We start from the raw sequence: 12,120 nt of genomic DNA on the forward strand, positions 1-12,120 counted from the left end.
TCTATATATATATATATATATATATTTATGTCTGTATATATTGTCCAAGAAGCAAACCTCTTTTTCTGACTGCCCAAAGCTAATTAAAGATATAAATGACAGGTGAAACAATTTAGTAGACTTAATTTTATTACAAGACCAAATACATGGCGGCACCTGTAGCAGCACACAAAATGTGCCATGTCATAGCAATAACTTATTTTTTTTTCTCCATATAACGTCTAGTGTGACTAGTTCTAAGGTCTAGAATAATATTTAAACTGACATTTGACATGTTATTAGGACTATTAATGCAATTAAACCCATTATATATATATCATAGTCTAAAATGCTTTGCATGTGCATTCATTACCATTGTGCTTTAGGCCAACCAGGTTTACATCATACCATTTATGCTTCCACACTGAATGGGTTTTCTAAAAACTGTTTAACATTTTTTTATTTAATACATGCTATAAACACATTAGGTATGTAAGCAAGCAAACACATCTTAAGTCTAAAGCTGACTAAGGGCTTTGGTTCCAATTAAAATAATATCAAGCATTCCTGTTTTCCTGGCAAGGCAGCTGTTAGTATGTCCCAAAGCAGCAAGAAAATGTTTTAATGATGTAATTCTTGAAATATTTTCAAGAAACGCCCTGCTGTTACTTTTTCAAACTGTGGCAGCAAAAAATGTTATTTCAGAATTTAAATGAGAAAATATGGCTTGTGTGGTTTTCTAAAATCAACTTTGATATGTATGAGGTATTTATGCAAACAGCTATAGTACACTTTTGGTGTCACCAAGATTACATGTAAAACACATTTTTAAATCTGCAAACAAAAGCTGCACGTTTACAGTCAAACTTATATTCTGATGTAATTTTTTTGGCATAATGGCAAGGGTAGATTAGTAAAAATTTTATATAGTGTGCTATTTGTACTATTAAAAAAAAAAAACAGTATGTCCCATTCCTAATAGACACTAGTCTGGCACATTTGGCATGCAAGCGTGTATGCTCAATGCAATGTAATTGTGATATGAGGGTTATACAAATAATAAGTGCAGTAACTGTACTCTTTTTGGACTTGCCACCGAACAGTAACCAGTAAGTTTCTGATTGAAGCAGAACAACAGGCAATTTTTTTGAATAAAATGTGCTGCGTAATGAATAGTTAACTTCTTTCTATGCATTATTCACATAATACAAGGTGTTCTGTGAATAAGAAAGGGGAGAGGAAAGACAGAAAGGGGACAGGACAGCTTCTGTGTATGAGAGTTGCATAGAGTCGCAGTGAGAGCTGTACTATCAATGAAAATGTACATAATAAAGAAACAGCAGTGATCCTGAAGGTGACATACACATCATGAAAGTTAACTATTTGTTACCTATCCTATTTAAATTAAATTGGTGCAGAAAAAAGTGGTTAGTGGCACACTGACATATTCCAATAGTAACTTCTTCATTCATCCTTAAAATCAGGGACACAGAAGATGAACAAAGTATTCTAACATGTTGTCTGGAGTAATGCTTAAATGAGTTAATCAATTTAGGTCAATTACCCAATTTACATGGACAATTAAGTTTACATCTTGAGAAATTAACTATTGAAATCTCACTTGATCTCATGGCTCAATTACTGTAAATATTTCTTAGAATTAGTCACTGTGGAGCTACAATACTAGGTAGAAATTGTACAGTAATTACATGAACAATGTGATGGCTATAGAGACATGAAAGACAATAGATTCAATGTACAGGTGAAACTCGAATAATTAGAATATCGTGCAAAAGTAATGGCAGTAACTGCTGCAAAAGGGGCCCAAACCAAGTACTGAGTACATATGCATGCTTGTACTTTTCAGAGGTCCGATATTGTTCTATGTACAATCCTTGTTTTATTGAATTCATGTAATAATCTACTTTTTTGAGGTTGTGGATTTGGGGTTCTTGGGGTTTTCATGAGCTGTAAGCCATAATATTAACATTTTAAATATAATGGTGAATGAAGGGGTAAATTCTACACAAACATTCCAAATCATATGCCATTTTTGGTACACCATTGATATAGAACTGCTCAGTGCCTTTCAGCATCTGGTTGAAACACTAAAAGGGCTATGTTATTTTAGCTTCGCTCTCTCAAGACATCTGTCTGATGCTAAAAAACATGCGTTTATACAAGTATAGTAGGGCCTGTACCAACCCACATGCCTGGTCTATTGGGCTGATATTTTTTTGGAGCTATAATGATAAATGAGTTACCTTTTACTGTACACCTATGAACTGTAATAACAATGACAATGCTTTGCTTTGCTTTTAATCTCATAGCAGATGTGATATAGAACTGACAGTCAAGAATAGCTGATGATTTACATATGGCGCCACACATTCTTCACTTTTTGCCAGTAAATTGATTTATGACTTGTCAAAAACAACGTACTTGGTTCAGGTTTGATTTAAGCTACTGTACAATAAAAAGCCTTGTAAAGAAAATCTCTTTAAGCATATCCACGCCAAATGCAATTTTTCTGTTTCTCTCAGCATTTCAAGAACAACTTTTTGCTTACTTGTAACTGTAAATGTGGACAAATTAGCTGGATGTGCAGTTTTCCAATTCCAATTTCCAATAATCTTGTACACTGTGTTATTATTTTGTTATAAAGAATTTACCCATTGATTGAAAACTGTTTATGAAGTTTCACACTTTGACATACTTACCATGTCTAAGGGCCCACTAACTCTTACGTGTTGTGGTAATGGATGTTCTACACTGCCACCCTATTCAGAATGAATGGGCTGCTTTAACACAGTCCACTTTAATGCACAATAATGTCTTGCATTAAGGCATGTGCAATAACGCAACTCATATTGAGAATTACCCATATTTCCTATAAGTGCATACTCAGGGGTAAAGTTGTAGTAATATTAAAGGAAGTTTTCTATTTTACCTTTAGGCTTATTGAATCTCCCCATAAACCTCTTGATAATTGAAATATAAATGGTCTACATCCTGCATGGTTTTGCATGCTCATTTGAACAGCAGAAACTCATTACTGATCATTTATCTATCGCTCATAAACAATAAATCTTGTCTAAAAGTGACTTTTATAACTTAAAGGTGGCCATGAAGATGCTTCTCCTGATTTAGCTCCCTTAATCACAACACGGTGATTAGAACTCTACTAGGGGTTGGTAGCAAGCACTTTGCAAGCATTGGGAACACCTATTATTGCCCATGGAGATTTTATAGTTAAAAACAAAAATCTCTATGTGAATAAATGTTCGTTTTTATCATTTTGTTTTGTGAGAAGTTTAAATGTGATAAAAAGTTATTACCTGCAGGTGCAGCACTTCAATGCATTGAATGAGTTGCACAAGAAACAGCCATGACCTAGTACATGTTCCCTGACCTTTCCTATCATTGCAGATAATATGCCTAGCAATTAAAACATACTGCAGTTAGGTGGTATAATGTCAATCAACTAGAGTGGGACATGACTGCATTCAGATATCATAGCTATGGAAGCTTGAAATGGCTACTAAAAATTATTAAGGGGGTTATTCACAAAGCTGCCAAAGGCAGTGAATAACCCAGCCGAAGTAAAGTGAGGCGAATGCTGTTCAGGTATTCACTTCTGGCTTGTACGGCGGATTTCGACTTTGGCTGACCTTTCTCCACGCTTCGGCTGTCGCTTCAGCTCAGTCGAGCCAAATCATATGCCTTCAGCTCGGCTGCCTTCATCTGCTGTGTGGGCTATTGTGAGTAGCCTGTACAGCAGCCCTTCAGTTCGAAAGAACCAAAGGGCTTCAGCAGCCGAAGAGAGCCGAAGGATCAGCTGAAGCTACGGCTGTATCCTTTGGCTCCATAGTGGATAACCCCCTATATAATGCATTGCAGCTTTAGGCGTTAGGCGTTTCAATAAGTGTTAAATTATTGTTGTCAGAAAGCAGGTAGCCATGGCTTCCTATCACATGATATCAAGCCAGTATTTGAGCTCATGTGACCTGAAGCTTTAGTGCATTGTGGTTGCTGACATCAAAAGAATATTTATTAACCTTGAATGCTTTGACAACATATGTGTGCAGGTGTGGCTACATGACCTGGGTCTGGTGCACTCCTGAACTAACATTTTAGAGCTATTAGTTAGGTAGGTTACTGATAACTTTCAAACTCCTTCCCTCCCTTCCTAATGCAAACAATTTGATTAAAGCATACCAAACATTAAATGAGAGGTCCACTTTGTTGTTTAAAAACAGTATCAACAAAGCATGTACATACAGGGGTCTATTCACGAAGCTGCCGAAGGATCTGGCCGTAGCTTCGGCCGATCCTTCGGCTAGCTTCGGCCCCAGGACCCCTTCGGTTCAGTAGAACCGAAGGGGTGCTGTACGGGCTTTTACAATAGCCCGTACAGCTCCCGATCATGGGCGAGCGGCTCAGTCAAGCCGAACGCATATGTATCGGCTGAGCCGTGCTGAAAGCCGAAGCTGGCCGAGCAGCCGGCCATTGGCCGGCCGACAGCCTGCTTCTGACAGCTGGGCGGAGCCAGCCGGCTGGCTCACTTCACTTCAGATCGGTCATTCACTCGGCTGCCCTCGGCAGCTTAGTGAATAGACCGCACAATTTTTTTTAGAATTCACTGCAGTGAATTTGATGTATTTCACTAGTGTAACTAAAAGCAGGTGTAAAACAAATTATTTCTGAGATTTATGTGGACACTGATAGTAAAGAAAAATATTTCAGTTCACATATTTTACAAGTTCACATATCTATATGTATACATCACTAGAAAAACACAATCATCATATAGGTATGCAAAGATTAAAAAGTAAATGCCTGAGGCATGACAAGAACATACCTGTGACCTCAGTCCAACTCTTATAAAAATACAAACTGGATCAAATGATCCAGTGCCACAAGCCAAAAGATGGGTTCGATTATAGTGCTGAAGAATACGGACAAAATTTGCACATTCTGTCTGTAAAGAAAGGAGAATGCAGTTATTTTGTATGTATATCTGTATTATTTAAATGGATGTTGCAGTCACACATGCATGTACACCCTCTCTCTTTCCTATGGATTTTTTAATGTTGTCATTAAATGATCAGATACATTTAATGTATATGTTATGCACAGGGACTTTTTAGAATTGACTAGATCCTCTCTGTACCATCTGGCTTCATGCTGGTGAAGCAGTGCAAGTATGATGGGCAGTGGTTTTAAATTAACCTTTTTTCCATTTGTTAAAACAGAAGTCTGGACTAAACAATAATGATACAATTATAATTACAATAATTATAAGAAAAATTAGTGTTGCCCTCTCTCTGCATGCAGGGTGATCGGTCTTGTATCTTCCCCTTCTAGATTTTTTTGGGGCAGCCTGTAGTGGGTGAACCTGCTTGGTCCCTCGCACAGCTCTGCTCTCTGCACAGTTTTTTGGCAGTGCTACTTAGATTCAAGATAATATCTTGGCTATATTATTTTAGCTTCCCTCTCTCAAGGCTCTCCATCTTGGTTTTTAAAGGCATATGGTAAAAAGAAAGGTTATAACCTTTGTTGCCATTGAAGAATATATTTCAATGAAAATGTTGGTGCCCAGAGTTCTGCTATAATGTAAATGGAATGTTATAACTCCGATTCAGATCTATTGTCCATATGCTGGTGTTTTAAAAAACAAAAAACAAACAAGCTGCTTAGAAGTAAACAGTTTGGGTCTGTATAATTACCTGTTCCCTTCCTTTTCTGTAGCAGTCTTCAACTTGTTGGTCTGTAGTGGGCCAGTGTATCTAAAGGCAAATCACAAGTAAAAAGGAACTAAAGTACATTAGTCAGTAATAATGTTTTAATGCATGTTCTTTATTAAAAGCCAAGTGAGTTAAAGAAACCAAATTGCAATTAATAACAATAACTAAAAAAATACCTGTGGGTCAGTATAGTATATTGTAATAATATATTTAATTTCGGAGAGGGATTCCGTTACATGCTTATGGAGATGTTGTATGAATATTATGTATAAAAACAATAAGTGTCACTATTTTATAATAAGATATTTTTACAACAAATCCCTTTTATTATAGTGGTCAGTATGTTTATGTTTTATTCCACTTTATTAGGCAGTTGAAAGTGTTTGACATTAGAATTAGAAAACAATCTGGCTGTTTAAATGCTAAAAGACAGATTAATGTTGTTTATGTTGCATATTATTTTACATAGCTTCCAGGCAAGCCAGATTAAGTTAACACAAACCACACCTTGACTGGTAAAGGCATTGTGCCAGAGTCATGTATCATAAGACTTAATCCCCGTGGCCTCCACACAGGGGAGGATTAGAAATGCAGGAATGACCAGTTTTCTTAATCTTAATAAACATATTCTAATAACTTTTGCAGCTATTACAAAGTAGCTGCATCTACAGCAGGAAAATTATAAAATTGCTCAGGGAAAAAAAGATTGATAATTCTTTCTTCAAAGTACATGGGTTAAAATAATATATATTTAGAGTGGTATCTGATAATAATTGCATTAACTTCTATAAACTGTAGATAACAGCTCAAGACTCGTTTATCGTACACATGGACTCCGAACAGGCATTCCATTATTGAAACAATATCTTGTGATAAAAAAGGCTCATTGATTTCCTAGTAGTAAGTGGAGCCAGATTGGGTAATTAACATGTATATAAACATGTATATAAAACAAATGTACAGTCGTGTATGATCTAAGTCAATTAGAAGAATGTGGATTAAAAACAATGTTGCTGTAACATTTATATTATCTAATTATCTCATTTGATCTCTTATTATGCGACACTGCAATAGCCAATAGTAAACTAGCATTGTTCCCGCCCTTTGCCGATGGACCTGATGGGGAACTGCAGCAGAGGGCGGGTACAATGCTAGTTTACTATTGGCTATTGCAAATTGAAATAGCCAATAGTAAACTGCTCCAAAAGTCATTGAATATTTAAAAAAAAGACTCCTCCACCTTTATAAGCCACACAGGCCCACATAGCAGTGATTTCCTTGATTTACAACTCCAGCTGAAAATGTATCCATTGCATTTAGAACATTTTTTAAGAAGGTTCAGCAACATAAAAAAGAGTCTCAGCACCAAAAGCTGCAGACCTCCACCTGCAGAATCTTAATCCTTATCTAAGAGATTTAGGGATTCTAATCAACACATGCAAAAGAAACAAACACAGAGTGCCACCTCCATGTGAAGGATCATTTATTGAAAAATAAACACTTGTGAGTGGTTAAAATGTACTCACAAGTGTAAGTTGAACAAAGCGCAGTAAGATGCATGAACTGCTGTCACAAAGGAACCTTTAAGAAGGGATTCCCTTTTGATCAGAGACGCTGCTTTTATCAGTCCCTCCTGACTTGCCTTACCGCTGTGTCTCAATGGTTAACGTGTTTCAGGGGCATGCCCCCTTTATCAGAACCTTGATTCTCGAAACTTGGGTTTAAGATTGGAAATTAACCAATCAGAGCACATCTCTCCATGACGTGGTGTGTGTTGGTTGGTTGGCTTAATAACTTCTATTTTCATATTTTCTATTTTCTATTTCCATATACGCCCACACGACCGTGGCTCTGATTGAGCCATCATTAGACTGTCAAAACATTCACCGTCTGTCATTCTTTGCTCAGAGGAATCTAAGCCTCCTATTAACTTGTTGGTAATCTAGGTGGCCTTATGGCCATTGACTGAAAAAACTGAAAATGGACATGAAACACGGGCAGCATAACGGGCTTCAAACGAAGCACAACCATAAGTTCATAAGATTGAGCATTGGTCTGGCTATTTTTTCCTTTTTAAAGTTAACTCTGGCAGTAGCCATACATTGGTTACCAAATAGATAACCTATATACAACAAGGCTTAAGAAAATAAAACTTGTTTAAAACTATAAATGCATTATATTGGTTAGAATTTAGAATATAAAAATGAATATAACAAATATATATATACTGTATATAAAACACGAAAATCAATGAAAGATAGATCACTATCATGATATTAATGGCAATGTGTAGGAAGCGTATTCGTTAATGGGACTAGTTGTCAAGAACTAAAGAATTAATGAGCAAATTAATTTTAATATATCGAAGGGGAAAGGGCAACTGGTAGCCCCAGAGTGTATGGGATAGACACTGCCCTACCTATTTTGGGCATATCTAGACTGACTAGCTATAGGTGAAACAGTCTAGACAGTCTAGTTTCAGATCAAGAAGAAAAAGCCATTTCCCGAAATATAACATAACCATTATAACCAGGTAAAAGATAAAACACAAGAAATTAAAAGATACTAAGTACCCACTGGCACATCCTGTGGTGATCGAACAAACCTGCCAGTGAAACCAACCTATACCTTCAGAAGAGCTAAACCAATTAAAAAAACTATCTTATACCCAGGAGACTGAAAAGAATAATTAAAGAACCCACCAAGAAACAACTGGAACCATAACAGCAGCCCCTAATGGGTAACGATAGCTGTTAACATTCTTGATGCCTAATGTGTTCCCTAATATGCAACAGAACAAAAACAATCAAATCACTATAAGTAGAGATATCCTATAAAAATAAGGCACTTCTCTACCCCTCCCCTTTCTGTTATCTTCAGCACAAACGTCAGACACCCGGTCCGCACATTTGAGAAGCAGCACACTTTGCATCCCCCAACCCCCTCCAGTCCTTCGGAGAGTGCTTATCCCCTGGACTTTTTTGTAAACGTTCACTACTTATTATTTGCAACTACAACAAGTTTCAGTTTAATGTCCACACTCTCCCACAATCCATCCTTTATCAATGAGAAATTGTTGAGCCAATTGCCTTGGCTTCCCATATAAGGTTGATATTTCAACTTCTCCTATCAGTTCTTTTTGTGGTTGATATTTCAAAAAGATCATGACTGTCAGCCAAAAGGTGCAGCTCCACTGCACATGTGCCTCCTCCAGTTTGGAACACACCATACCAGAAAAAAGAGGGCATGATGGAAAGCATGCCTCCATGTAGTGGCCTTGCTTACACACTTAAATCACTGTTGAGTGCTCTACAAGTCAGTCTGTCCATAGTAAACTATCTCCCTGCCTGTCCTTTACTCTACTTCTCTTAAAAAGGTATTTTGTTTATAACAACAAATAATAGTACAAAACAATACAAGCACTGCTATATGTTTATTTGCAATTATAACATATTTTCTGTGGTACTTGTATGTTGTTGTATGTTGAATAATGTCACCATTTTTATGTTTCACATGTGGACTAATTTCATAGTTACTTTCTTTTATATTCTTTCTACTTACTAAACTAGACAAAATGCGTCATTTGGTGTTTAATAAAATTAACCATGTTATAAAATCAAAGTCCCCTCATGATTGGTCTTTTCGCTAAATATGCTGACTCTGCCATTAACATGTTATTTTCTTCATCTCACTACTATTGCCTCACCACCTAGAAGATCTGCAAAGCTTAACTGTATTTGGGACACCAAACAGCAACTTCTTTCAAAAGATCTGCATGGAGACAGATGCATTCTCCAAAAATACAAGTTGAGTACATCACCCCATGGTCTCCTGCAACCTCACCAGGGTAATTTTTACCATAATTTTTCCTAAGTCTACAATTTTTTTTCTCACCACATGAGTACACTAAAAGAACTCTCCTGCCTTCTCCTTCTTTATTTCTCTACAATGTCTTTCAGACATTTGTATTCTGAGAGAAAGACAGATTCAAGCTATAACAGAATCTGGATGCTATGGTCACCAATATATTTTCCATAGCATTATTTTTATAAACCTGCAGCAAAGTGAATGACTCCTTCAAACAAGCAGGCTTAGGTTTACATTGTTTATTAGCGAATAATATACTAATGTCTTCAGTGAAGACATTATTCTGACATATGGAACGGTGAACTAAAGGCAAATATGAAAATAGTCTGCTGCACAATTTTTTTAATGCTAAAATGGAAACCGAGATACAACTATATTTAGGGCTTGTCCACACCAATTGCGGTGCGCTCCAGAGCGGTAGCTGCTGGAGCGCACCGCAATCGCTCACAAAACTTCCCCCTGCATTCTGGGTCCGGAGGGCGGAGTGGCAGTGCATTGAAGTCAATGGCACCGCAGCCACGCCCCACCGCCCGCAGTGTGATCGGACGTGTGGCAACATATTGCCTGCGTTCTGTTCCAATGCAAACACAAAAAATAAAGCACGCATTGAAGTCAATGACACTACAGCCACGCCCCCTCCCGCAGGGGGAAGTTTGTGAGTGATTGCGGTGCGTTCAAGTAGCTACCACTCTGGAACGCACCACAATTGGTGTGAACAAGCCCTTATTAATTTAACCAATGAAAAATTGCATTATCTGTATTACTATGGAATTGGAAGACCAATCCTTAGATGTATGTAGCATGAAATATAAATAATACATGTGTAATCTTACACTTACAGGTCTTTTCCCTAAAGTGTAAAGAGTTTGGAGAAGGCAGGAGAAGTGAAAAATCAAGGTCAAAATAGCTGATTTGGAAACATTCTCCAATTCAGCTCACTTTCCAGTTCTGCTATGCTGTCCTAGATTGTTCACTTCTCCTGCCTTCTCCAAACTCTTAACCCTTTAGTGTATAGCCCTGTTAGTAATTATGCCATTGACAGGTAATTATTCTCTGTTTCTGTCAACATGGAGTAAAAAAGAAGCCAGAAAAAAAAAACATTTTATGGACATTGGCAGTGAAATCAGACTTTATCCTGGCAACTGATTGATTAGCTGAAAACATAACACTAAAAAAACTGGCTTTGGACACAAAGCCCAAAACACGTGGATTATTATTAATAATGATCTGTGTTGGATCTGTTGCACTGGGATAATAATTTAGCTGTATGTTGATGTTAAACAAACTCAAATATAAACCATTGTAATTGCCATAATGAAACTATGCACCCTGAAATTATTCTAAATAAAAAAGTTTGCAGGGGTATAAAAGACTTTGGATTCATCTAATATTTGTTCTCTGTCAAAAATGTGATTTTTAAAAAGATTTAATCTGATTCATTTCTGGGTTAAAGTTCCTGGATCCTCTAAGATTAAGTTGAAATCAAATATTTTTCTTATATCATCAACTTTAATCTCAAGCACGGCACCCAGTTGGAGAGGTGATTATCTCAAAAGGAATCTAAAGTAAGGCAAACTCGTGCTTTCCCTGATGTAACTATGGTTGACAAGTTCAGGCTTATTTTCCACAAATAGTAAATCTGTCATTTATTTCTCAATCTACTCTACAACCACACATATACAGTCATGGCTGGCTTAGTAGACTCCCTTGTGGAAATAACATTTATGCTGTAAGGCACGTGCTCTTGCATCATGTAATGTATGGGGAAGAGTTATGAATCAGGAAGAAAGATCACACAGCTTGTACCAATCAGTTTCCGGGAATCCTATCTGCTTATATTTTGGCCTCCTGGGCGCAAAAAAAAATAACAGTAAAAAAGTTTATTAACCACTTGCTGACCGGGGTGTTTATACCCCCTTCCTGGCCAGGCCATTTTTCAGTGTTCAGCGCTGCAATACTTTGATTGACATTTATTCCGTCATGCAACGCTGTACTGAAATTAATTTTAAAACATTTTTTGGTGACAGATAGAGCTTTCTTTTGGTGGTATTTAATCACCACTACCGACATTTTTGAACAAAAACCTGTTCTCCCTATGTTATAAAACATTTATTATTACCCAATTGTTTGGTAAAATATAAAAGACGGGGTCACGTCAGGTAAATAGACACCAAACATGTCAAGCTTTAAAATTGCGTGCACCCGTTAAATCGCAAAAAACTACCATACTCAAAATTTACCATAGCCGATGCTTTTAAAGCTTTTAACGCTCATTAGTTTAGTGTTATCAGTGATTGATGACCCTAGAATTATTGCTCTCATTCCGACGTTAGCAGCGATATGTAACATGTGCGGCGCAATGGATGTAATCGGCGTTTTCGCACATAGGCGGGTTTGACACATATTTGTGTGTGCATGTGGGGGTGGGGGACTTTAATTTTTTTTATTGCTTTGATATGTGATTTTACATTTTTACATTTTTTTTTGTAACAAATTTTTTTAAACCTTTTTTTTTCACTGAACTTTA

The 12,120-nt window shown here is 36.9% G+C and overlaps 1 protein-coding gene across 1 annotated transcript in view; it reads right to left on the bottom strand.

Moving 5' to 3' along the window:
* Positions 1–12,120, bottom strand: part of SEMA3E (semaphorin 3E) — a 129,358-nt gene that overhangs the window by 45,361 nt on the left and 71,877 nt on the right. The window contains exons 3-4 of the mRNA XM_018562369.1: positions 5,709–5,768; positions 4,841–4,960 (exon numbers count right to left, since the gene is read on the bottom strand). Coding sequence (XP_018417871.1) covers positions 4,841–4,960; positions 5,709–5,768 — 180 coding nt within the window. The remainder of the gene's footprint in view (positions 1–4,840; positions 4,961–5,708; positions 5,769–12,120) is intronic.

The sequence above is a fragment of the Nanorana parkeri genome, unplaced genomic scaffold (assembly GCF_000935625.1).
Source record: "Nanorana parkeri isolate BGI_ZX_2015 unplaced genomic scaffold, ASM93562v1 scaffold574, whole genome shotgun sequence".
Classification (NCBI taxonomy): Eukaryota; Metazoa; Chordata; class Amphibia; order Anura; family Dicroglossidae; genus Nanorana; species Nanorana parkeri.